The sequence below is a fragment of the Garra rufa genome, chromosome 5 (genome assembly GCF_049309525.1).
Source record: "Garra rufa chromosome 5, GarRuf1.0, whole genome shotgun sequence".
Taxonomy (NCBI): Eukaryota; Metazoa; Chordata; class Actinopteri; order Cypriniformes; family Cyprinidae; genus Garra; species Garra rufa.
The window spans coordinates 35114564-35142089 of NC_133365.1; the positions used below are offsets into that span (position 1 = coordinate 35114564).

The window sequence follows — 27526 nt, forward strand, 5'->3', positions numbered from 1 at the left end:
GAGAGTGAATTTAATAATCAAAGCAGCATCGACTGGTTTCCTTAGCATGAGACCACTGAAGCGGGACTAATACTGCCCAGCACAAAGGGTCCGGCCAGTCTGCTATTTCTCGCTATGTTAATTAAACATACGTTGAATTAGCAGGTGCCATGCACTCCCATGAGTTCACACACGGTCAGATGGCAAGAATGACTACATCGTTGTGTAATGTATTTTTCCCTTGATGAATTTAGAGATGTGGGAGTGTTGATTAAAATGTAAGAGAAATACGACCAAGAAAAGGTTATCAAAGTCAAATTTATAAGCAGTTTATTAAGACTTGTGAACAATGGAGAAAAACAGAGAAATCTAAAATTTAAAATCTAAAATCTAATTTTTTTGTCATGCCATCCCAGATGTGTATGGCTTTCTTTCTTTTGTGAAACAGTCCGTCTCTTTGAGTTATACATATACATATAATGCAAATGGATGGGACCATCAAAGTTGATGCAATTTCCGTGAAACAAACACGTCAAAGTCTTCTGAAGCAAAATGATAGATGTGTGTGAGAAAAACTAAGATTTTACAAACATTAAACTATAAAACATTGCTTCCAGCCAAGTAATCTCATGAATCTGCATTTGACAGTTGTCTAAAGTGGCCAGAAGTGATGGTTTATAGTGTAAAAATTTGAAAATATCAGTATTCTTCTTACACACACCTTTCATTTCAGAAGACATTCAAAGGGTCATATAGGTTACCGTCAAGTTCATTTTGTGTGGTTTTTGAAGCGTCCAATTTTAGGGCCCCATTCACTTGCATTATATGGATTCACGGAACAAAGAAAGCCAAGTGTGGTGGCATTAGAGTAAGGTAAAAGATTAGAGATATTGTTTTTGCATAGAGTATAACAATAAGCCCACATATGTTTCTCAGTTAGACAAGACTTTGGGTAGTTGGCCTACTAGCCTACTCTCCAGTGACTCAAACACGTTGTGTGGGTCCTGGTCAGCGTTGATGTACACGGCCTGTGGGTAGAAGGCCTGCAGATCCGCTACATGCTTCCAGTACTCCTTAAGCCTCTTTAGCAGCTGTGCCTCTGAATGCCGTGGGTTAAATCGAAGCCGAGCCTGCACTTCTGGACCAGGGGCAGGTTTATATATGCTGTGATACCTGCAGAGTTCAAACAACATACAGAATGCAGATATGCGTTAAGTGGAACCTAGAGGAATCAATTCTTTACATATAAATTTACAGTGTGCTAAGCACAATTGTTCTCACCATTCTCCAGTCACAGGATCCACACCCCTAAGTGTTACCCTCTCGATAGCAATGTCATCAGTCATCTCCAAGAAGAAGACCCTAGAGGGGAAAGGGGGAGAAAGGCAGAGATCATGTGGAAGTCTGTTATAATACCTGTGATCCTCACAAATCGCATGAGAAAAAAGCTGATGGTAAAGATATTAAAGAAGACCTATTATGCTTCTTTGTACAATATGTAATATAAGTCTCAGGTGTCCCCAGAATGGGTCTGTGAGGTTTCAGCTCAAAATACCCCACAGATCTTTTATTATATGATTTTGAAAATGCCTATTTTAAGCGTAAGCAGAAACACACTGTTTTCGTGCATGGCTCTTTAAATGCAAATGAGCTGCTGCTCTCCGCCCCCTTTTCCAAAGTAAGGCTGTGCCTTTACAGCTTGTGCCCCAGATACTCAAATGCTGAAATCATGTTTTTTAAAGCCATATCAGTTTAAACTTCTGATATAGGGTTTTCTGAGCGCACACATCCGAAGCATGCGCAAAGAAAGCGGCTGTCACATGGCATGTGAGTACTAAACTAATGTCTCTTTCATGTCTTATTGCGTTTAAACTGTCAAATACACACAAGTTTATGTTAAAAACACAGATGAGTTACAAAAACAGTTGGTTATGTCTGTGAAGGTAATCAGCTGGGAAAGAAATTGCATGTTTATATTAGATCTGTGTGGCAGCAGCGTAATATACAGTAAATAAATCAATAAATTACACACATACAGTAGTCATACATACCACTAGTAAGCTACTAAATATATTGTAGGAACCTAAATTTTCTGTACAGCTGCAGTGCTATACAAATAAACTTGAATTGAATTGAATTGAATAAATTATAGCATGTAAACACTGAAAAGTCAGATTTTCGTGATATTTCCCCTTTAAATGTCAAAGACATAGGACAATAAAATCATCATTTAAAAACAATTACTGTATTTTAGGTCAAATAAATGCAGCCTTGGGGGACATAAGAGGCTTCTTTCAAAAACATGAACAAATCTTACTGACCTAAAACTGAAGTGTACCTTTTGCGAAACCAGAACTGGAACCATTAAATACCTTACAATTCCTACATACAACTGTCAAACAGCCTGCAAAAATCATAACATGTCAAGCGAAAATCAATCCATTATTCCATTATATAAAGACTTCATCTAGCATTCAAAGAGAAATAATCATAATGCGCTGGTATTAGAGCTAAATAAATTATGAATAAAATAATGGAAAACAGGGACACTCTCCTGGGCCACGAGGGGACTTCAACAGAGGAATGTTGGGGTCTCTACCCAGGGGTCATTATGCTTTGACATTGTCCAGACACAAAAGTGGGCCTAATGGTGTGGTCAGGTGGGGGGGTTTACATGTCGGCCTTTTCCCAAATGATTTCACCCAGGCCTCCAGAGGACATGAACCTAACAGCCTCTTGCACACTATTTAATTTTTAGCCACTAAAACATTTTACGTAGGCTGAGATTGTGAAATGCAATTCTGGACCTATAGATAAAGACCGGTAGGAATTGTACAATACATCATGAGGTCTTTTCCACAAAAAAGGGTTGAGAAAAGTAAGGAAAATGGGAGAAAGAGATCTAAGTTGGTGCTTTTGATAAAATATTTAAATGTCTTTGTGTTCCTGGCTCTCAGTACCACTGTGAACCACAGAGCCCTCTGAAATGGACAAAGGAGACATGGTGCTTTAACTGACTATTAGTCTAGAGTGAAAATGCAAGATATTTGATGTGTTTAAAAGGCATGATAATGTGTGTGCGTGCTTGTGTGTGTGTGTAGGTTTAATTATTTCAGAAAAAGGCTTCTCTCAATTTTTAATGAATATTTGTCTTAAAAAAGAAATAATAACTACTCTGCAAAGCTATTAGAATTAATATTTATGCTTCCTCATGAAATATTTATAAACGTGGAGGAGCAAAAGGATTGTGCGTTGTGTCTGAGGCTGGAGGATGGGAGGGTGGGGGCTTGTGTTCGTCTTTCTTCTCATTCCCCCACTTTTTATGTGGGGGGAGCAGTACAAGATGAATTGATTTACATTAGATGTTTCTTACATGACAGCTTGAGATCCTCTAACAAATGACTGACTAAAACAAGGCAGATAACAAGAGCCTGACAGTCCTCAGCTGCTACAAATGATCACGAACCACAGTCTTAGCACATCCTGCCACCAGTATATGTGTGTGTGGGCATTTCTGTTCTTTCACTGGTATACGGTATACATTAAGTAGATGGTAACCTTTGACCCTTTTGTTCTTCAGTTTACTCGCTGAGCTGAAGTGATCCAAGAAGGTCTCGGTCTATCCGATCTCTCGGAGCGCTGCCGCTCCCGTCAGCCCCTTTGCCTCCCTTTCTATCTCTCCAAATTAAGAAATTAATGAGGGAAAGATTCTTTACAGGTGGCCACGGCAATGTTTACCACTGATTAAATTGTAATGCTGCCCCTGCTGTATAATTGATAAGCCAATCAGAGGAAGTGTTGCTTGATTTGATGGGGAGCGGACACATGAAATTCATTTAAGTAATAGAGAGCAAGAGCGCAGTGCAGGTGGAAACAGAGAGGGAGAGAGAGAGAGCAGGTAATTGGGCCAGACTCTTAGATTACATGGCTAATTGCTCTTCTTTATCTACCTGTCACAGGTAGCCATGCATATTTTAAAGCTCCCAAAGACTCTGATTGTTTGCAAGCGTGTCAATGCTGTAAGAGGCTGATGACTAGCCAAACTGGAGAGTAGTTAAAGACTGAGGGGTGGGAGCGAGACCAGCGAAACTGAAGTAGTAAGAATGACCTTCTGTACGATCCGAGAATGATCACGCAAGAGGGATTTGGACATGGGTCTTTACAGAAGCTCTTTTATTTTGTGCCACCTTTCATTTAAAGGTGACATATAATGAAAATCTGACTCTGTGTTTAAGTGGTATAATCGGGTCCCCAGTACATCTACCAACCCAGAAAACATGAAAAAGGACAACCCAGTAACTTAGTTTTGGTAAGCCTTTTTCTGCAAGCATATGAAAAAAGTGCTTATTATAATATTACCGCCCCTTAATCTGCACGTTTTCACCCACAATGCTGTCATTTTGTTTTCGCAGGTTCGCAAAAGTTTGAGCAAAGCATGGTAACTGTTCTGTCTTTGGCTGCACAGACGAGCACAGAGCACTATTTAGAGTCTCAGCCTCAGAGGAGACAAGAGAGCAGTGGATATATTGATTTATTGACTGTATATTATGCTGCTGCCACACATATCTAATATAAACGTGATTTTCTTCCCAGCTGTTTACTTTCACAGACATAACTGACTGTTTTTGTAACTCCTGTGTGTTTTTAACATAAACATGTGTGTATTTGACAGTTTAAGCGCAATAAGACATGAAAGTGAACTTAGGCCCCGTTTACACTGTCAGTTAAATGCGACCCAATTCTGATTTTTTGCTCATTTGTAACACAGATCGGATCTGTTCTATGACAGTGTAAACAGGTAAAAAACGCATGCATTCGGATATTTCGAGATCGGTTTCAGGCCCCATTCATGGCAAAAAAATCAGATATAAATCGGATATGTGCCAATGCGACTGTCATGTAAACAGACAGATCGGATTTTCTGAGGCATTGCATTCTGTACGTCATTAAAATTGCTACAGTTTGTACTCCTCCGCATTTTAAATGGCGTCTTATGTTACGCTTGCTGGCAAAATGAGTGTAAATGTGCACAGGATATTTTTAGGTACAGGCAAAATGGTGAAAAAGTGAAAAATGTCGGTTGAGGTTTTCACAAAAATTTGTTTATTAAGCCCTGTCTAGCAATTTCAAATGCTCCAAATAGTGATTAGACATCTAAAAGTTTCTTTATTTGTACATTTACTGAGAGGATTACCTTTTCTCTGCTCACTTCTCACGCTGACTGTCATCTAAAGTGTGCGCATAACACGCTTTCGATGGTGCGCAAACCCAATAAATACACATATACACAGAATTACAGTATTTCAGTATTCACGCAAACATAATCTGTTTTGTCTTAAGTGAACGCTTGGGGAATTGTTGGGGAAAAACATCTGATGTGTAACATTATATGTGATTCGTGCATTACAGTATATCTGTACAGTAGTCTGTCTCATTAATGTTAACCTAAACATAAAAGAAAAGAGGGAATCACTCGCTGCACTTCTTTAAACTGCTTTTGTAGTTTTAATAATCAATTTACTTCCAATAAACACATTTAAGTATTTGTTTTTCACACATGAATGCTTTTGTTTAATGTAAAATGATAAAGGTAATGCATTATTTCTTTCTTTCTAGGCTATTTGTTATACAGTTTTTTTCGCATCTGTTCTTATTTATAATAGCAAAGATAAAATAAAAAATAGCTGTATTGTGATGTTTAATATAGTAATTATTAATAAGAAAAGAACTGGAGGAAAACTTGAATCTTTCTCATTATCAACTTTGCTGACTCTATCCACTTCAAATGGGTGTAGCGTAGTTCAACAAATCATGCATCATATTTTTTAAAAATTTGTTAATTGTGACTCGTTTGATCAGCACTGTTCACATATTATTCTCAGGAGGAAGCACATGTAAAGGAGGTAAACGACAACGCATGCGCAATGTTTAAGATGGTATGGCAAGTGTAAACGCATGAATCAGATATTGGTCACCACTGAAAGAATGTGTAAATGGACAGCCAAAAAAATCGGATATAGGCAACAAATCAGAATTGGGCATCAAGACCTGCAGTGTAAACGAGGCCTTAGTTTAGTACTCACATGCTGTGTGACAGCCGCTTTCTGTTTGCGTGCTTCGGATTTGTGCACTCAGAAAACTGTAAATCAGACATTAAACTAATATGGTTTAAAATGCATGAGTTTAGTGTGACAGACATGATAATCAAAACCAAACAGATGTTTTTTGGCAGAGTATCTGAGCTACGAGCTGTAAAGGCACAGTCCTATTCTGGAAAAGGGGGTGGGAAGCAGCAGCTCATTTGCATTTAAAGAAACATGCATGAAAACACTGTGTTTCTGCTTTCTTTCAAAATAGGCATTAAAAATGATATAATTAATGATCGGTGGGGTATTGTGAGCTGAAATATTACATATTGTAAAAAGGGGCATAATATTAATTTAAAAAGGATAGTTCACCTGAAAATTAAAATTCTTTAATCATTTGCTCACCATCGTGTTGTTCCAAACCTTCATGACCTTCTGTATTTGGTAGAGCACAACAGATGAATATTTAAAGAATATCATGGCCTTTGTTTTCCATATAATGAAAATGAATGAGAGCTGCCAAACTATAAAACCGAAAAAGCACCATAAATGTTTCATAAAAGTGGTCCATATGACTTGTGATATATATTTCAAGTCTTTTGAAGTCAAACAATAGTTTTATGTAAGAAAACAGACCAAAGAGAATTTGAGAACTGGATCAGTTTGATTTATGAATGAATCGCTGAAACCTGTTCATGAGCCAGGGCAGATGTCAAGATTTAAAAAAGATAATACATTTCTGTTTCACAAATCTATAACACAGCTTCAGTGATTTTGAAATTTAGACCACAAGCTGTAAGGACGACTTTTATAATACTTTCATGGTACCTTCATGTTCATTACATGGAAAAGAGCAGCCAGGATATGTAATGATGACAGAATTCTACTTTTGAGCATTTTTAAGTATTTCTTAAACCAGTGGTTCTCAACCAGAGGGCCTCAACAAAAAAAAAAGAACTCAAGATGACTTAAATGATTTAAAATGAGACATTACAAGCATTAAAATATGCTAAACTTTTAAGAACTAAACTTAAAAGCTAAACTATTAGATATTTCACATAAAATATGTTTACATATAGTCCACAAGAGAAAATAAATGAATTTATTTAAAAAAATGACTCCGTTCAAAAGTTTACATCCACTTGATTCCTAATACTGCGTTCTTACCTGAATAATGCACAGCAGGCAGTTTAACTGTTCAGGACAAACAAGGGACTCATAAACAACTATAACTAAAAATAAAATAAAATAAAAAAACACAGCTGTGGAGCACTCAGGTAAGAACACAGTATTAAGAATCAAGTGTATGTAAACTTTTGAATGAGACACAAAATTCAACTATTATTTTCTCTTGTGGATTACATGTAAACATCTTTTATGTGAAATAGCTAATTCAGGTCAGTACTAAATAACATTTAGCAGATTCTGAAAGGGGGTGTAAACTTTTGACCTCAACTGTAAATTTTATTACTTTAATAATGAATATTAGGGCTGTCCCCGAATAGTCGAAGATTCGATGCATCGATATGCGGAGCCTGATTCGACCACCGATCTCACAGTCGAATCTTCGCGGGTGAAACGAGCATCATACCATTTTGCCAATATGGGGGTGCTCAATGTCTAATTGCACACAGAACTACTGGTTTTGTACGGTTATATTAAGTTATATACAGCCTTTGATTATGATAATGCAGTAAAAACAAAAGTGAAAAGAAAGAAGCGTTCAGTAAATATTTTTAACGTGTTTGTGAATAATTCCAACCTTTATGCGCCCCCGGCTGCTGCGCCTCGCGTTTTGCAGGAGCGCTCTGAGCGCCTGAAGTTGAAAAAAAAAAAAAAATCAACTCTGAGCGGAAAAACACCCAACGTCATTCGCGTTCTTTTCCATTGTCCAATCGAATGAATGGAGATGCGGGTCTTCTGTTGTGATGGCGAAAGTTTACCGTTGCTTAAAAAGTCCGGAGACTGCAAGAAATGGAGGAGAAACCTTTGGTGTCTATCGTGGGTAACCCGGAGCTGTATTATTTAGGGTTTCTGCTAATATGACAGTTTACTTAACAGCAAAAAACTAAGTTAGAGCGCTCGCGCTATAATCCTTTGAATTGACTGACAGGACAGCTGTTTTGGTCGTTGCTTAGCAACATAAAAAAACCGCAGCACACTGCTCTTTCATTAAAAGTCACCAAAAAAGGCAGTGCTGTGCGCCTCGCGTTTTTAGAACTAAAAGACGCGTTCTGTGTTTTTATTTAAACCTAAATAAGTTTGTCTGTCAGTTGGCAGGCAGTTTTGGTCGCTTATAAAATAAAATAAAAATAGTTTTACCCTCCTGCTGACTATAGTGTCGTGCCCCTCCCAACCCATTCACACACGCACATAAGATGATTCGACTATCGGTCGACTATAGAAAGATTCGAAAATTCTGATTCGACTATGAAAATTCATAGTCGGGGACAGCCCTAATGAATATATATTTTTATAGTTATGCAAAGATCTAAAATTACTTATCATTAGAAATCGAGAGTTAAAAAATCCTTTTCTAGTAAATCAGAAATGACTGAAAAAATCATGGGACCTTCAAATATGGTTGTAGTTAATGTGGGGCCTTAAAACCATTGCCTTCCACATTGCTCTGGGGTTCATACTGTACATAATAATAGATAATTACTTTAGATTTCCTTCTAAATGAAAGTGTCACACATCCAGCACTAACTGTGACTGATCAGCGTTTGAAAGAGGATCAGATGATTGCACCATCAGAAACCAGAGCAAAGGCATCTTCATTTATCTGATGAGGGAACTTCATTAGCGAGCGTCCTTTTTCCTTTTCTTCCTCTTTCGTCTTTCATGGATCAGGTAACTTCCTTTACATGACAAAAGATGGAGCGCTAACTGGAACAGACAGCCATTACTTGAATCACCTGCCACTACAAAATCTTCAGCAAGGCAAATAGGTCATGTAGGCATATCTGAACAACACAAAGCCAAAGTACACTCTCAGAAAAAAGGTACAAAAGCTTTTCAAAGTGTCCATATATTAGTACCTAATGTGTACATATATAAGTACCAGCTTTTGTACCTTTTTTCTGAGAATGTACAATAAAAATGTGTCTATTAAAAATTCAAGAATTTAAAAAATGAAGAATGCTATCATCGCTTTTTAAAACAAAGCTCTTAAAATAAGACTAACCACTGGGGTTTTAATCTACATTAGCATAAAATTAACAACACAAAGTAACTAAGTTTGTCAAGCTAAAGACTCTGGTGCCCTGCAAAAAACATCATCTTGGCACTTATCGCAGGCAATGGCTCTCTGTTAATGGAGCGCTTTCAGGAAATGGGTAAAGGGATCCCTCCAATCTAACCATTATGCCAACACTGCTGCACTCTGTCCCTCTCCCTTCTGCCAGTGACACCTATTAAATGCCCATGCCCTGGCATGGCTCCAGGAGGAGCTGACTTATTTATCCTCACTAAAGCCTGGTAACCAGAGAGCTGTTAATTAATAAAGCTGTCAGGTACAGCGCCGCCATCGGGCCATCATCGGCCCATCGGAAACATTATCTCCCCATTGTTTCAGGGCCAGGCTAACCACGGGCCTTCGAATCAATTACGCTAATGCTATGTAAATGAGGTCTCCTGCCATTAGCCCAAACAACATGGGCTGTTAATGGAGGAAATAAGGCCATGCTACACAGAAGCAGCGAGGGAAGTGGACACCATGGCTGCTTGCTGATCTCTGGGATCCAGTCTTAATAGCAGAGAGCACATAAAATGGATAATATGATGAGAAATCATGATGAGTAACAACAGAATACGAAAAGGAGGCCCGACGGTGATCATGTACATTTTTCCTAATGTTATTGCACAGATTTGTGCTCCTGCTCTTGTTTCTGTGTCAAAGGAGACAGAATTGGGACACGGTTATTTTCACTGATGACCTAACCTCAAAGTGAGCTCTCTGATGAGGGGACACACACAGAGGACAGGTTGTATAATCTAAGTGCCATCAGATCCTCCAGGGCAGCTGAGTTAAGGGTAATCTGAGAGGGCAATCTGAGCCCTGCGGTTACACTCACTATTTAGGATAACTGAGGAGACGCAAATCACAAATACTGTAATAACGTGAAAGATTCAGTGCAGTTTATACACTCCTCTGTTTGTTTTTGTTCTCTGAACACCTACTGTATGTTTACATCTCTGTCTGTCACTGTGAAGGTCCTATACAGTGGATAGATAATCCCAGGTTGAAATTGATACAAGACAGAACTGAATGTAAACCAGTGGTTTTCAAAGTGTGGCGAACCCATAGCTCTTATATTTAGTGCACTTTCTTACATGCAAATGCACCATGCTTGCGTAGTTGAAAAAGTTCCTTGTCAAAAACACTTTTTGAAAGAAATTAATATGTTTATTGAGCAAGGATGCATATGTCATGGTTTGCGCAAAAATATTAAGCAGCACAGCGTTTTTTCAACAGTGCTAAACTGAAAACTGATTAATAGCTATTGAAAATTCAGCTTTATCATAAATTCAATAAATTACATTTAAAAAAATATTAAATATTAAAATGAAAAACAATTATATTAAATTATTATAATATTTCACAATATTACTTTTTCTGCTGTATTTCTGATTAAATAAATGCAGCATAAGAGATTTCAAAAACAAAGACATTCTCACATGTGTAATTGATGTGGCAAAAAATTATATTTTTCAAAATATCTTCTTTTAGAACAACATGAGAATTAGTAACTTACTATACAATTAACAGAACTGGGTAAACTATCCCTTTAAAGGATTTTTTTTTTTTTTTCCAGAATAAGATTTTTCTTAGAATATACTTACCCCCATGTCATCCAAAATATTCATGTCTTTCTTTCTTCAGTCGCAAAGAAATTACGTTTTTTTTTTTTTTTTTGAGGTAAACATTCCAGGACTGTTCTCCATATAGTGGACTTCAATGATGCTCAATGGATTGAAGGTTAAAAATGCAGTTTCAGTGCAACTTCAAAGGGCTCAACCTTTGAAGTTGAAGTTAAACAACCCCAGCCGAGGAATAAGGGTCTTATCTAACGAAACGATTGGTCATTTTCTTAAAACAAATTAATATTTATACACTTTTTAACCACAAATGCGGGCCTTGTCTAGCTCTGCAAAGCAGATGTGTACTCTGTGCACTAGACAGTTAGACAGTCTAGACAGTTAGGGTAGGTCGAAAAACTCCCATCTCATTTTCTTCTCCAACTTTAAAATCTCCCGACATACCTTAACTGTCTTGAACCGGATTGCACAGAGTACGCATGCACATCGCAGAGCTAGACAAGACGAGCATTTGTGGTTAAAAAGTATAGAAATTGTCATTTTTTTTATTAGAAAATAACTGATTGTTTTGCTAGATAAAACTCTTGTTCCTCGGCTGGGATTGTGTAGAGCCGTATGAAGCTGCATTGAAACCTTCAATCTATTGAGCACCACTGAAGTCCACTATATGGAGAAAAATCCTGAAATATATTCCTCAAAAAACTGAAGAAAGAAAGACATGAACATCTTGGATGACATGGGGGTGAGTAAATTATCAGAAAATTTTTATTTTGGAAGTGGAGTAATCCTTTAATGTCTTTTCCATGACTTTTCCAACATGATTATGTAATGCGTGGCGTTGCGGACTCACGACGCAGAGCTAGTGTAAGACAAGTATTTGTGGTTAAAATGTATATACATTTAAATTTCTTTTAGAAAATGACAGATTGTTTCGCTAGATAAGATCCTTATTCCTCAGCTGGAACCGTGTAGAGCCCTTTGAAGCTGCATTGAAATGACAATTTCAACTCAGTTTTACAACCCTTTGGGTCCCATTGAAGTCCACTATATGGAGAAAAATCCTTAATTTCTTTCTGACTGAAGGAAGAAAGACATCTAACTTCTTGGATGACATGGGGGTGAGTAAATTATCAGAACATTTTTATTCTGGAAGTGAACTAATCCTTTAAGTGTCAAAAATACTAAAAGTTAATCAAATTGTGGTGGTGTTGGTGTAGATGTTGTTTTCTACATTCAAAGGGAGAAGGGAATGAGAAACAAACTGAGATCCATTGGTACAAATCACTGTGATAACAGTTTAGATCCCTGTACGGTCATTTGCCTTCCACAGTTATGGAATAGCAGTTAACATGCTGAGTTTCAACATTTATAGCCACTTAAATCAGTTTATAGTGACTTGTATACCTGTTTGGTATGAAATTAGACTCTTGGAGTTCTTCTGCCTGTTCCACATCTTGAGGAAAGCCATGGAGCACCCAGCCTCGTGTGGTACAGTCCATCCTACTCAGTCTCTCTGTAAGGATCCGCAGGACTATACTGGATGGCACTGTACATATCAAACCACAAATACAGCAATAATACGATAAGGTTATTGCCTATTTATACCTTCTTCCTAATTACATGACAGAAGCACAACAATACCAAGAGTGGGAGAGAAATCACATTAAGACAAACTTCGAAAACCTCAAAAATGGTGACACAAGAGGTTCAGACTCCTGAGAATCAACTCGCTGTGTCCTTTGAATGACACTAGCCCTATATACTGTAAATATGTTGTTCAGAGGGGGTTTACCCCATGAGATGCACACACAAACACACCTGCTTAGCATTTGTTTGAAATACTGTATACGTTTCTCCCTGTAGGACGTCAGATCACAGTGTTATAGATCTAACGGACGTGAGAAAGGCCTTTCATTTGTTTACTTTCTTCCAGGTACTGGAAGAAGACTTTATAGAACGAAGAAAAAACAGCATGAGAACTTTTAGAAATATGAAAGATGCAGATGTAGGATGGAGTTTTAGGGTGTAAAGTAGCAAATAAACAGTTAATTGAAGCAGATTCAAAAACAAACGGGCACAAGCGGACAGAAAACTAAATGAATGTTTCACTTAAACTGAGGTGCGGGGCATCTAGAGAGCTGGAGTGCCCCATTAAGATGATTAAATTAAGGAGATGGTCTGAGGAAAACTGAAACAACATCATCTCTATGCTAAGCATCAGTGATCTAATCATCAAGTGGTGTTGTCAAGGACGTGGCTTTTGTTTGTATCCCTATCAAATCAAGGCGGTTTATTCAGATGTGAGGTGATAAATAATTAGCAGACACGCTGTCATTTAAATTCATGTATGTACATTTTGTCTTTTGAAGATATTTCACGGGTCCCTCTCAGAGTACAAAAGCCGTCGACGGCCGGCTGACAGGCAACATAAGCGAATTGTTTAAGGGGATGATGGCACCTCTTAAAACTGACGGAAAGCGCAGTAGAGGAGGGTAGCGCTCGTGATGCTGCGGGAAAATTAACAAGAGCGGCGGAGGACAAACAAATAATGAGGGTGAAGAGAAAATAGAACAGCATTCTTTAAGGAACGCAAGCTGGCACCCAGGGGGGTCCCCGCAGCTGGTGAAAAATTAAAGTCGACGGTTTCAAACTGTCCAATTTCCACATCAAACGCGCACAGCCTCTTGCCTATCTCTGCAGCCCTGCTTCAAACATCAGGCAGCCTGGAGAGGCTTCCTCTTCTTTCTTTCTTTCCTCTCCTTCTTCACTTCTGCTAAGACTATTTTTTGGTTTGCTTAATAATCCGGCTTCTCAAATCCCAGAAGCACTGTACTGGTTACACTAGCCACCATCTCTCCATCGCCTAATTATACCCCTGTGAGGCCATTAATCAACTTGTAAATTATTTAGGCAAGCTCCCTGCCTCAAATCCTCACTGTCACAGGAAAAGGGGGGAGAGTGCCAAAAGAGAGAGAGAGAAGGCACAAAAATCCCTCTCTCCCAGGATACCGCAACCCTGTTCAACAAGGCAATGGAATACGAGCTAACAAAACATTTACATAGCATTTCTTATGCACACATTGCTACTTCAACAAACACGCAACATGAATTTATGAACATATGTTGCACGTGACACATACTGCTAGAGCTGAAAAGATACTTAACATGCTCTGACAAATCTGACAGTCATATTTAGTCAACTCTCAAGACTTCTGTAGGAACCACAATATGTTTATTTCTACAGTATTCCATATATATTAAAATAAATATGATCTGGTAGCACTTTATAATAACTTTCATTAATAAATCACAACCTTTGTATCATTCTATCAAACAAAAGAAAATTCTTTGAGTTTTTTCGTACAATAAAAGTTTAATGTTGTTTGGACTTTAAACATCTTCTTTTGTGTTACACAGAAGAAGGAAGGTGAGGTTTGGACTGACATGAGTGCAGAGTGAGTAAATAATGACAGAATGTTCTTTTTTGGTTGAACTATTTGATTTAATGCTAAGAATGTGAATCGTAAAACGATGACGATGACAAGCGATGCAAGTTTGAATCTGGCTTGCGTCATTCCTAGTTCTGTTCTTTCTCTTGTTCTAATTTTTTGTCTTCTCTTTACTATCTTATCAATGAAAGTGTCAAAAAGTAAAGATAAAAAAAAAAACACAGAAATGCAAGCTTACGTTCTGTGCTTTGCATCCCTTAAGAATCTTTATTAAATTAATGAAACTTGCTCAAGGCAAGTGGCTCGGGCCGGAGCTGTGATAAAGGCAATGATTGGCAGTCCCAGCGGCTGAATGCATTCTCTGGGGGGCGGGACTATAGATATATATATTTGCTTATGGTCTCTGAGGGATTTCCAACAGAAAGGTGTTGGACAGACACAGAGGGTGTGAGATGGGAAGGAAATGATGAGGATGAATGAAAGGTCACAGATTATCAAGACATGGTGTGTTCAAAATATAAAAGTAGAAACCTGCAGAGTAAGAAGTCAGCAATTATTGTGATTTTGTTTAAAAGTAGGAAAACATGTCAACTGAATTATATACAGCAAATTATATGATTATCATTTACAATGCATTTACCATAAACTAATGTCATACATGCGAATATAGCACAACATGTTCACCGACCAGACTATTCTGGCTGTAGGGGGTCCAATTATCTGGTCAAAAGCAGGAAACAGAACTCTGCAGCTTACAGACTGGGGTTGCACTTGTTCTGTATGATTGACCCATTTGGCAGTAGGTATAGTGGAGGTGAGGAGGCATACCTTGCTGTTCTGACTCCAGGTAGGGTTTAATGAGCTCCCCCATATGGCTCTCATCAGCTGACACAGCCTTCAGAAGCTCACCACAACAAACTCCAGTGACAGAGACATAAGAGATAAAAGAAGAAAGTTAGTAGAATAATTTGAAATAAACAACATTAAACTATGGACACTGTACAATAGGTTACTCATTAGCAGGGCTGGGTAGATTACTTACAAATTATAATCCATTACTGATTCTAAATTACATGACAAAAATTGTAGCCAGTAATGTATTCCATTACATTATACATTTTAGGTAATATAATCAGACTACTTCTAGATTACTTCTGAACTCGTTGATCACATTGATTTAAACAATATAAATAAAAATATATTCTATTTGTTGTTATTAACAACATGAAGTGTATTCATGCAAAGAAGGTCAAACGCCCTTTACAAAAAAAAAGGTAAAACAGCAATGTAGGATGATTTTGAAGCTGTGGGAAAAAAATGAGCCCTTTGAAGCTGCATTTAAATTGCATTTTGGACGTTCAAACTCACGTGCACCACTAAAGTCCACTAAAGAAAGGCATGAAGAAAGGCATGAACATCTTGGATGACAAGGGGGTAAGTACATTCTCTATATAATTTTTTGCTCAGGAAGTGAGCTAATCCTTTAAATCTGAAATGATTTTTGTAAATCCAGTGGTCAAATACTGTGTCTGACTAATGACTGACCTCTATGTAAAGATCTACAAGACTTTTTGAGTGTATATGAGATGTAGGCTGTTTTAGAAAGGAAAATTTAAGATGACAAGGAGGAATTAGGGAGAATCAATAAATTCTGAATCATTTATTGCTATTGTGTAAATAATGTAATCATGTACTCCATAACAAAGTAACTGTAGTCTAATTACGAGTATTTTAAAATGTAATTTGATCTAATTGCAAGTACTTCATTTTTGGAATCTGATAACGTAAATTAGATTACATGCGTGTAATCTGTTAATATCCAGCTCTGCTCATTGGTCATTATTTACTCTTTCCCATGTTGTTCTGAACCCTTGTGACTTGCCAAATCAATGACCTGAAGTCAAGAGCTGTGTAATGATTCTTTGAAAATTTCTACTTTTGTGTTCCACAGGAAGAAAACAACAGCATAATTGTTTGAAACTACAAGAGGATGAGTAAATAATGACAACATATCACATTTTGACTAAACTACTCTTTTAACAACGTTGAAGCTTGTAGATAAGAAAAAGTACAGATGAAAAGTGACAGCAGAACTTGAGGAGGAGCTTACTGTTGACAACGCCATATTTCCGAGCAATTAGTTTTGCCTGAAGACTCTTTCCTGAACTTGGGGGTCCAAACAGTAGGATTCTGGGAGTGTAGGGTGAGAGAGAGTGACGTGGAGTACAGACGTATTTCAGCACTAAAACATAAATACAAAATAATCAAATGAATGTGACATAATATGTAACAGTGCAAAATGTGTGACCAAAATGTTTAGATAAACACATTTTCAATCAATATCTATTTTTCAAGCTAAAATTTAAATTAGCTCTCAGTGGCACTACAAATGCATTCAAGATACACATCTTGTATCTTGTCTCTTATGCTCATTACAGCTCTTTTCATACAGTGAGCTCTATTAATATTTAAAAAAACAGTAATATTGTGAAATATTATTACAATTTCAAATAGCTGTATTAAAGAATTAGTTCATTTCCAGAACAAAAATGTACAGATAATTTACTCACCCCCTTGTCATCCAAGATGTTCACGTCTTTCTTTCTTCAGTCGTAAAGAAATGATCCTTATAGAGGACTTCTATGGTTCCCACAAGTTTGAACTTCTCAAATGCAGTTTAAATGCAGCTTAAAAGGGCTCTTGATCCCAGTCGAGAAAGAAGGGTCTTATCTACAGAAACGATCGGTTATTTAAAAAATAAAAAAAGCGCCATACATCGCTGCAGAAGTACTGACCCAGTACTTTTCAAAGTGAACATGCAAAAGAGGTCAAATGTCCTTTAAAAAAAGGTAAAACATATGAGCATTTGTGGTTAAAAAGTGTATAAATTGTAAACAATTGTTTCACTAGATAAGACCCTTCTTCCTCAGATGGGATCGTTTAGAGCCCTTTAAAGCTGCATTTAGACTGCATTTTGGAAGTTCAAACTCGTAGGCACTATAGAAGTCCACTATATGGAGAAAATTCCTGAAATGTTTTCCTCAAAAAACATAATTTCTTTATGACTGAAGAAAGAAAGACAAGAACATTTTGGATGACAAGGAGATGAGCAAATTTTCTGTAAATTTTTGTTCTGGAAGTGATTTAATCCTTTAACTATAATATATTTTAAAAATGTAATTTAGTCTTCCATAATCATTCAGAAATAATATGCTGATTTTGCACTCAGGAAACACGTCTTAATACTGAGTATTAAGTAATAGTGCTTAATAGTGCTAAATATTTTAGTGGAAATCTTTTTTCAGGATTAATTTTTCAGTATTTATTTAAAATGACCCCAAACTTTTGAATGACATGCATTACAAAACATTTTGTGCAACCAAACACAGATTAAACAGAATTTTCTCTAACCCTATAGTGATTGTTTAGTACCGTATCGTACTTCAATACAAAACAACACAATGCGGGCACAGATAGATTCTATTGAATGTTTAATGGAGTAAGATAATAGAGCACATTTGTGTGGCTGGTGACAGCCCATTCGCTCAGATCATAAACAGAGATTGCCACTAAACCGAATATAAAGCCACTCGATTAATTAATCATTAGAGTCTTCCTTTCATGTCCACGGGGGCATTTGCTTGTAGTGTGACATCCACGTCGTAGCCATCTGTTTGCAGTTGGGTCTTACTCACAACAATGCTGTTTGTCTGGAACCTGCGCCGAGCCGCCATTCTAATGTGCCATGATTAACAACAGCCTAATCATAACTAATGAGTCCCTCTCATCCAGCCCTTTATGCTGCTAATTGTTATACAACAACATGATAAATGCTTAATATGCAAAACATGTTAATGCGCTAAAAGGCTAAGTCAGGGGGAAACTAGCAACGCTACAATCAAACCGCATGCTGAATTAGCGCTAATCAAGAATTAAGATGACAGCCTTATTGCTGTTTGCTCCTCAGTATGGGTTTATGAATGTTTTATGGCAGAGTTTATCTCAAATATTTATTTAATGCCCTCCATTTAGACGTATCAAGAAAATCAGGTGCAGTTAAGTCAAGATTAAGGCATAATGGCATGCTGTCCTAAATCTACAATTTACAAACCAAGCCCACAGCACAAAACCATTAGGCTGGAGGGCCGCTTCCTTGATAGGTACTCAATGGAGCATTTTGGATTTAATACTAATGTGCCATGAGACTAAATGAGCTTTTATTTCCCCCCAGATACGCCTCACTTCTATGAAAAAGCGAAAGAAACCAATCCAAAATTGGATTTGAATTTCTCCCAGCTCATGTTTATGTAGCTTGAGCTGGCAAAATATTGTAAAAGTGATAGACAGAGGTTGCTTTATGACAAATCTCTCTAAAAATGCTGCCCTTAATATAGAATGACTGGCTATCAGTATTCATGCATACTCATTCGTATGATAAATATGCATCTTTATTATTAAAAAACTGTGGTATGAATTTCACAAAATGCTGCTAACCTGCCTAATGCCACAGTCAAAGTGATGTATGCAAAGAGTGGTTTAAATATTCACCGCCTAGCTCTACCTCACAACTAAAGGAAGGGAAGTGACAAAATTATTTTGTCAAGTTGAGCGATATAATATTTAGACAGGTTGTATTCAGATGGTTTTAATGTAATTGGCGAGGACCGCTCATCCCTGCCCAGGTTCTCATGGGATAGTCTGTGCCTGCAGAGCTGCCTGAGGCAACCTCCTCGACTGGCAGAGTGCCTGACAAGCAGGTCAATCACTGCCTCTGAATGCAGCCGCCGTGCTTCTGACCTCCGACCAATAGGGGCGGTAGATCTTGGCTCATCACAGTTAGGTGATTAGGGCTGTCCCCGACTATGAATTTTCATAGTCGAATCAGAATTTTCGAATCTTTCTATAGTCGACCGATAGTCGAATCATCTTATGTGCGTGTGTGAATGGGTTGGGAGGGGCACGACACTATAGTCAGCAGGAGGGTAAAACTATTTTTATTTTATTTTATAAGCGACCAAAACTGCCTGCCAACTGACAGACAAACTTATTTAGGTTTAAATAAAAACACAGAACGCGTCTTTTAGTTCTAAAAACGCGAGGCGCACAGCACTGCCTTTTTTGGTGACTTTTAATGAAAGAGCAGTGTGCTGCGGTTTTTTTATGTTGCTAAGCAACGACCAAAACAGCTGTCCTGTCAGTCAATTCAAAGGATTATAGCGCGAGCGCTCTAACTTAGTTTTTTGCTGTTAAGTAAACTGTCATATTAGCAGAAACCCTAAATAATACAGCTCCGGGTTACCCACGATAGACACCAAAGGTTTCTCCTCCATTTCTTGCAGTCTCCGGACTTTTTAAGCAACGGTAAACTTTCGCCATCACAACAGAAGACCCGCATCTCCATTCATTCGATTGGACAATGGAAAAGAACGCGAATGACGTTGGGTGTTTTTCCGCTCAGAGTTGATTTTTTTTTTTTTTCAACTTCAGGCGCTCAGAGCGCTCCTGCAAAACGCGAGGCGCAGCAGCCGGGGGCGCATAAAGGTTGGAATTATTCACAAACACGTTAAAAATATTTACTGAACGCTTCTTTCTTTTCACTTTTGTTTTTACTGCATTATCATAATCAAAGGCTGTATATAACTTAATATAACCGTACAAAACCAGTAGTTCTGTGTGCAATTAGACATTGAGCACCCCCATATTGGCAAAATGGTATGATGCTCGTTTCACCCGCGAAGATTCGACTGTGAGATCGGTGGTCGAATCAGGCTCCGCATATCGATGCATCGAATCTTCGACTATTCGGGGACAGCCCTACATTAGGAGAAATGTTTATAAAGCTCTAAATGTAACTCAGTGACCTACCTAAGCCTGATCTGCAGACATTTTTAGAGATACAGTCTATGTTTTGAATTCAAATTGCTTGATTAAATTAGCAACCAATGGAAAATACCACCTAATATCAATTTTTTACCTCAAAGTCAGCGATAGCCAGTAGCTTGACAAGAAGATCTATCTAGGGATAGCAAAAATGCTGCCAAAAATTTAAATTTGATCACCATTTACTCACCTATATATAATTTCCAACCTGTATGACTTTAACTGAAGGGTTGGTTCACCCAAAAATAAAAATTATGTTATTAATTATGACCCTGGACCACAAAACCAGTCTTAAAGGAGTTACAGATAATTTACTCAGCCTCTTGTCATCCAAGATGTTCATGTCTATCTTTTTTCAGTTGTAAAGAAATTCTCTCTCTATAGTGGACTTCTATGGAGCCTGCGAGTTTGAACTTCAAAATGCTGTTTAAATGCAGCTTCAAATGGCTCTAAACGATTCCAGATGAGGAAGGAGAATCTTTTCTAGCAAAACAATCTTATTTTCTAAAAAAAAAATACAATTTGTATGCTTTTTAACCTCAAATGCTCGTCTTGTCTAGCTCTGCGTGTACTCTGTGTATTCCAGTTCAAGACAGTTAGGGTAGGTCAAAAAACTCCCATCTCATTTTCTCCTCCAACTTCAAAACCATCCTGCATCACTGTTTTACCTTTTTTTTGTAATGCGTTTGATCCTCTTTGCACGTTCACCACGTAAAAACTTGGTGAGTGAATTATCTGTAAATTTTTGTTCTGGAAGTGAACTTCTCCTTTAAGTAGCATGGGTATATTTGTAGCAATAGCCAAAAATACACTGTATGGGTCAAAATGATCAATATTTCTTTTATGCCAAAAATCATTAGGATATTAAGTAAAGATCATGTTTCATGAAGATATTTTGTCCTACCATAAATATATCAAAACGTAATTTTTTATTAGTAATATGCATTGCTAAGAACTTCATTTGGACAATTTTAAAGGCGATTTTCTCAGTATTTAGATTTTTTTTTTTTTTTTTATTAATCTCTCAGATTACAGATATTCAAATAGTTGTATCTCAGCCAAATATTGCCCTATCCTAACAAACCATACATCACTGGTAAGCCTATTTATTCAGATTTTCTATTCAGGTTGATGTATAAACCTCAATTTCAAAAAATTGGTCCAGGGCCACAATTACTCATGTCATTACCTCATGTCGTTCTAAACTCGTAAGACCTTTGTTCATCTTCAGAACACAAAATACAATATTTTTTGATGAAATCCGAGAGCTTTTTGATCCTCCACAGACAGCAACTTAACTACCATGTTCAAGGCCCAGAAACGTAGTGAGGACATCGTTAAAATATAAGCTGTGCAACTTCAAATTTATGAAGGTATGAGAATATTTTTTGTGCGTTGTATACTCTCGTGAACACGCTGCGGAGACACGAAAGAGAAGAATTTGTTAAATAAAGTTGTTATTCTTGTTTTCTTTGCACACAAAAAGTATTCTCGTAGCTTCATAACATTACGGTTGAACCACTGATGTCACATGGACTATTTTAACAATTCTTATTAACTTTCTAGGCCTTAGTTTTTATGAAGGGTCAGAAAGCTTTCGGTTTTCATAAAAAAATTCTTAATTTGTGTTCCAAAGAGATTTATTTAAAAAAAGAAGATATTTTTCAGATGGATGTCACTGGTACCAGACCAGGTGAAGGTGGTGATGTTTACCCTGTGAGAAGACGTCTACATGGGGCTGGTCAGCATTGATGGTCTTCAGGCAGCTGTGGTATGTGCGCTTCAGAGCATGAGCTTCTGTGTGGAACTTCTGCAGCTTTTTGGCCATAAGATCAGCTGGCATCAGTGTACTGTGTGTTTCTAAACGCTGTGCAACCTCTTCACTTTCAGGCCACATGAAGGTGATGTGATATACATCTGAAACGTAGACAGAAATCATGTGGCTAAGGTCATGTTTTATACACCATATGTGCTGAGGTGGAATTATTTTGTGTAAAATACAAAAAACTTTAGCATCGCATTTATTTTGACATGAATGTCCTAAAAAAGATTCATAAACAGAGATAATAAATAAACAAAAGGGAAAATGGCAATTATGTAGAAATGGTGCATTCGCACCATCACAAATCTACAGGGAGCTCTGGCTTTTGTTCATTACAGCTGGGCTTTCTGAAACCCTGAGGACACACTGGGCCCGTTTGGGATTTGGCAAACAGGTTGAGCGCTGTCAAGGTCCACAGATAATGAAATGCATTTTAACAAGAGTGCATGTTGGCTGCCTGTCTCGCAGTCCAACTCTCTGAACTAAGAAAAGTGTAATGATCATACAGACATTACCTCCTGTGACAGGGTCTATCCTCTTGCCCGAGCTCCTTTCAATCAGGACGACATCAGGAGCTTCCAGCATCACTGCGAGGAAAGAGTTAAAAGAAAGCGCTAGAGTTTGACACATACTCTGGGGAGTGATAGCGAGTCCGAGAGGGATATTTGGCCGGCCTCATTATCGAGTCCTGATTCAAACCTCTTGTTTTTCAGTTGGGAACAACAAAGTGTTTGGACAACATGCCACTAACCAACATGATCTGGGGTGATGCCTGCTTCTTGTAGACATAGCGCCTCTTCTTGCGTCTTGGGAATGGCTTCCAAAACCCAGCCCTGGAAATACAATGCATGTTATTCACATACTTCTCTTGAGAAGGAACAAACAATCTGCTTTAAACAATAATCCAACTCTCTGGTGACAGAGTCCAACTCTGCTGGTGACACAGACGATGCTGACACTATTCTGCTATTAACACAGCTGAAACCTTGCATTTTGTCTTAAACAAACACACACACACACACACACACACACACACACACACACACACACACACACACACACACACACACACACACACAGCTTTTCTGTTTACATTTCTATAAATGCACTTGCTTTTCCCCAGGGTCAGCTACTGTGCTTAAATTGTTGTTTAAAATTGTTTTCATATAAGCAAAACAATATCCTGCCTGGAAAAATACTTTAAAAAACAGTAATAGGCTTTGAATGAATAATTTTATATGAATAATTCATATAAATTGCTGCCCTGTACCAGTCTAAATAATGAATGTATAAATTGTTGTATGAATAAGGAGTAAAACTGGCCCATATGGGGTCTCATGCAGGGAGGCAAATGGAGGGTTAAATCCATAAAAACCTTGAAAATGCGCCTAATTCTCCAGCTCCTTTCCACACTTCTCACTTAGCAATAAAAATAACATAAGAAGAAAGGAAACCGCATGCATATCATTCATTAGCTACAAATCCATATAAAAAAAATCCTCCTCTCTAATAGTCTCCTAAATCCCAAGGCTTGCTGTGCAATGGTGCGGTAAAATAAAGAACAGTCAAAGAACCATCTCCCAAAAGTGCTTGTTAGGGGCCAACTTATTACTGCAGCGAATAATCTTAAAATAAATAAATATATGCAACAAACATTTATAGATCTAAGTATTATCAGAGGAGCTGTGGGTTTTTGCTGCCGAGTTTCGAGTGTCTGTTTGATATCAGCCTTTGTTTTTTCAGGCTTTGATCTTTAACGGCAAACCTATCCTTTGCTTCACCTGATCTCAGCGCGCAAGTTTCCTCCCACTTACTTTCCCATTAAGCATTTGATTGCCTCTGTGGCTGGGAAGCCCATGAGCAGGGCCTGACTCACAGATTGCTTGAGAGCCTACACAATCTAACTGCCATCAATATAGGAAAAATACAGGGTAGATGTATGTAACTACAGCCTCCTGAATTACAAATGTCAGTACACTCTTAAAAATGAAGGTTCTTTATTGGCATATATGGTTCCATGAGAAACCTTTAAAATCCATGGAAACTTTTTTTTACACAAAAGGTTCTGTGGATTTTTTAAAAAGTCTTCACACTAAGAAAAAATGGTTCAAGGTTCTTTGAGGAACCAAAAATTTTCCCTGTTAAAGGGATAGTTCACCCCAAAATAAAAATTCTGTCAGTAATTACTCACCCTCATGTCATTGCAAACCGTAAGATCTTCAATCATCTTCGGAACACAAATGAAGATATTTCGGATAAAATCCAAGAGCTTTCTGACCCTGCATAGACAGCAACACAACTGACACATTAACGCCCAGAAAGGTAGTAATGACATTGTTGAAACATCAGTGGTTAAACCATAATTTTATGAAGCTATGAGAATCTTCAGACATGTTTATGTACTCATGTGAACGCGCAACACTGACAAGGAAGAGAAGATATTGTTGAATAAAGACATTATTTTTGTTTTCTATGCGCACAGAAAGTATTTCTCGCAACTTCATAACATTATGGTTGAACCACTAATGTCACATGGATTATTTTAACAATGACCTTACCTTTCTGAGCCCTGAAAGTGTTGGTTGTGTTACTGTCTATGCAGGGTTTAGAAAGCTTTCGGATGTTATCAAAAATATTTTAATTTGTGTTCTGAAGATGAACAAAGGTTTTACATGTTTGAAACGACAAAGGGTGAGTAATAAATGATAGGATTTTCATTTTTAGGTGAACTATCTTTTCAAGAATGCAGTGAGTTTTCTGTTTAGTTTATTGACATGTAGCATTTTTAGAAGAGCATGGTAAACTAATATTTATTACAGAAAACACAGACATCAGGTGAAGAGCGGATTATATACAAATATGCAACTGTAAACTTTCAGAGGTTTGACGAGGAGACTGATAGAGTCCAAACTTGCTTCAGTCAAACTTCCGTACACACATACACGCTCTCTGCACACATTAACTCCTGCACACACATACATCCGAACACAGAGCCCCACTGCGACTTGTTTCATTCCGTTTCATCCCCACTTCAAAAGAGGCCGTGGTGCTGTAGCAGTGGGCTCAGACAGAGACCCCAGGACTGGAACATCTGCAGTGAGGCCAGCTATCACAGGAGGGACATGCGTGGAGCAGATGTCACCAGCCAGCCCAACAGCAGGCAAGGCAGGGGAGCAGAAGCGGCGCCCCGACATGTCACTCACAGACCCCGACACGTAGATCCCCCACACAATAGAACGACAACATGGCAGCGTGAACGGCTGCAAAACACTCCACTTGACTTTTGCAATTAGATCTTAATTAGTTGTTCACTTAGGTGTTAACTACAGATTATGTGGTTAATTGATTTTTTTGCTCTATTTTGTAATATAAAAAAAAAACATGCAAAAGAACAGAACAGTCTCATAACATTTTTTAAATACTGAAATTCATTTGATATGGCGTCTTAAAAGCAGTGTTCAGTGCAAAACACTGAAAAAAAAACACGTCAAGTCAAAATCCTCATGGATTTATTTTGTTTGAAGTTAATTAGTTACTCTATGTCTATTATCATTCAAAAGTTTGGGTCAGTAATATTTTTTTTTAAAGAACTTAATAATTATATTCAACAAGAATGCATTAAATGTAATGACAGAGTAAATATACATATGTGACCCTGGACCACAAAACCAGTCGTAAGTAGCACGGGTATATTTGTTGCAATAGCCAACAATTCATTGTATAGGTCAAAATGATCAAATTTTCTTTTATGCCAAAAATCATTAAGATATTAAGTAAAGATCATGTTCCACGAAGATAATTTGTCAATTTCCTACCGTAAATATATCAAATCTTAATTTTTGATTAGTTATATGCTTGCTAAAAACTTGGACATCTTTAAAGGCTTTAAATTTCTCAATATGTTTATTTTTTATTTATTCTTATTTTTTTGCACCCTTAAATTCCAGATTTTCAAATAGTTGTATCTTGGCCAAATATTGTCCTATCCTAACAAACATCAATGGAAAGCTTATTTATTCAGCTTTCAGATTATGTATAAATCTCAATTTTGAAAAATTGACCCTTATGACTGGTTTTGTGGTCCAGGGTCACACATATATTATTATAATAGTAATAATAAGTGTGGTGTTCTTTTCAATGTTCAATTCATAATAGCTTAATTCATTATAGAATCCTGAAAAGAAGGTATTATGCTTTCCATAAAAATATTAGACAACAAAATGGTTTTAAACTTAATAATATTAATGTTTATGCATTATTAGAATGATTTCTGAAGGATCATATGACACTGAAGTCATATGAAAATTCAGCTTTGCATCACAGGAATAAATTGCATTTTAAAATATATTAAAACAGAAAACAGTTCTTTTAAGTTATAATAATATTTTACAACATTACTGTTTCCATTGTGTTTTTAAAATCTTTCCGACCTCAAACTTTCGAAAGGTAGTGATTGCCTTTAGCTGTTCAACTAAATCATATATATGTCAGGTAAAACATTTTCTGCATTGTGTGTTCTCAAAAAGTTTCAATATCATTTCATTTGCAAACTTTCCTTTAGATTCCTCTTTTCTCCCTCAAAATAGAATTACAGACACTATGCAAATTCAAACAGCATAACTTTATTTGGAAGCCTCATTAGGGATCCAGATGACTGTGACACGCGCCCCATGATCTTTCTCTTTCTTTCTTTCTTTCGTTCCTTCCTTCCTTCTTTTTTCTCATTCACGTTAGGGTCCAATTTTTTTTCCAGGACTGAAAGGCACTCATTAAATTGACATTTTACTTTAAATCGCTATTCATTACCTATGCTCCCTCTCTTCATTTTCCACAAGAGCACAAGTCTAAAGTTTTACAAACAGCGGCCTCATGAGAGAACGAGAGAGCGAGGGAGAAAGAATTAAGACAGCTTGAGAAGCAGTGACAGGCGGAGATGAACTAGATGACCTAGATTAGGCATGATTAACATTCATTGTTGCTTAATTTGGAAAAACAGGTAGACAAGCACACACACACACACACACACACATAGGCATCAGTGGCAGAGCAATTAAGCTTAGCTGTCTAGGCTGCAGTGGTGATGTGACATGTCAATCATTCCATTCTTTGGCCCATTTAAACATGTGCGAAGCAAGAAACCATGAGATGAAGGCTCCTCATGGTAAGCCAGAGATGCTTTGTCAGGTGTCTAAATCTACAGAGGAAAAACTCTACCTCAATCCTCCGCTCATATGCAGATCAGTCGGGAAGGAAAATAATTAAATAACCTGATAAATACTATCAGACAGTTTGCCTGAAGGGATAAACATCCATTACTAGATTCAAAGCAGTCGCTAATCACAAACTACTGAGATTAAAAGGTGAAAGTTAAAGGATGCCAAGTGAAAAAAGTTTCGCGATGGGATTCTTGGCTGAGTAAAGCCATTTGCGGAATTTAGCGAGGAATAAAAGGCGATGCTGTTTGGAGTCGGACGATTTACATATTCCTC

The 27526-nt window shown here is 37.4% G+C and overlaps 1 protein-coding gene across 1 annotated transcript in view; it reads right to left on the reverse strand.

Moving 5' to 3' along the window:
- Window positions 1-339: 339 nt before the first annotated feature.
- Window positions 340-27526, reverse strand: part of ak8 (adenylate kinase 8) — a 30680-nt gene continuing 3493 nt past the window's right edge. Inside the window, exons 6-13 of the mRNA XM_073841298.1 lie at window positions 22789-22870; window positions 22553-22624; window positions 21929-22132; window positions 16446-16577; window positions 15164-15253; window positions 12291-12432; window positions 1261-1341; window positions 340-1152 (exon numbers count right to left, since the gene is read on the reverse strand). Of these exons, the coding sequence (XP_073697399.1) occupies window positions 912-1152; window positions 1261-1341; window positions 12291-12432; window positions 15164-15253; window positions 16446-16577; window positions 21929-22132; window positions 22553-22624; window positions 22789-22870 (1044 nt within the window). The 3' untranslated portion in view covers window positions 340-911. The remainder of the gene's footprint in view (window positions 1153-1260; window positions 1342-12290; window positions 12433-15163; window positions 15254-16445; window positions 16578-21928; window positions 22133-22552; window positions 22625-22788; window positions 22871-27526) is intronic.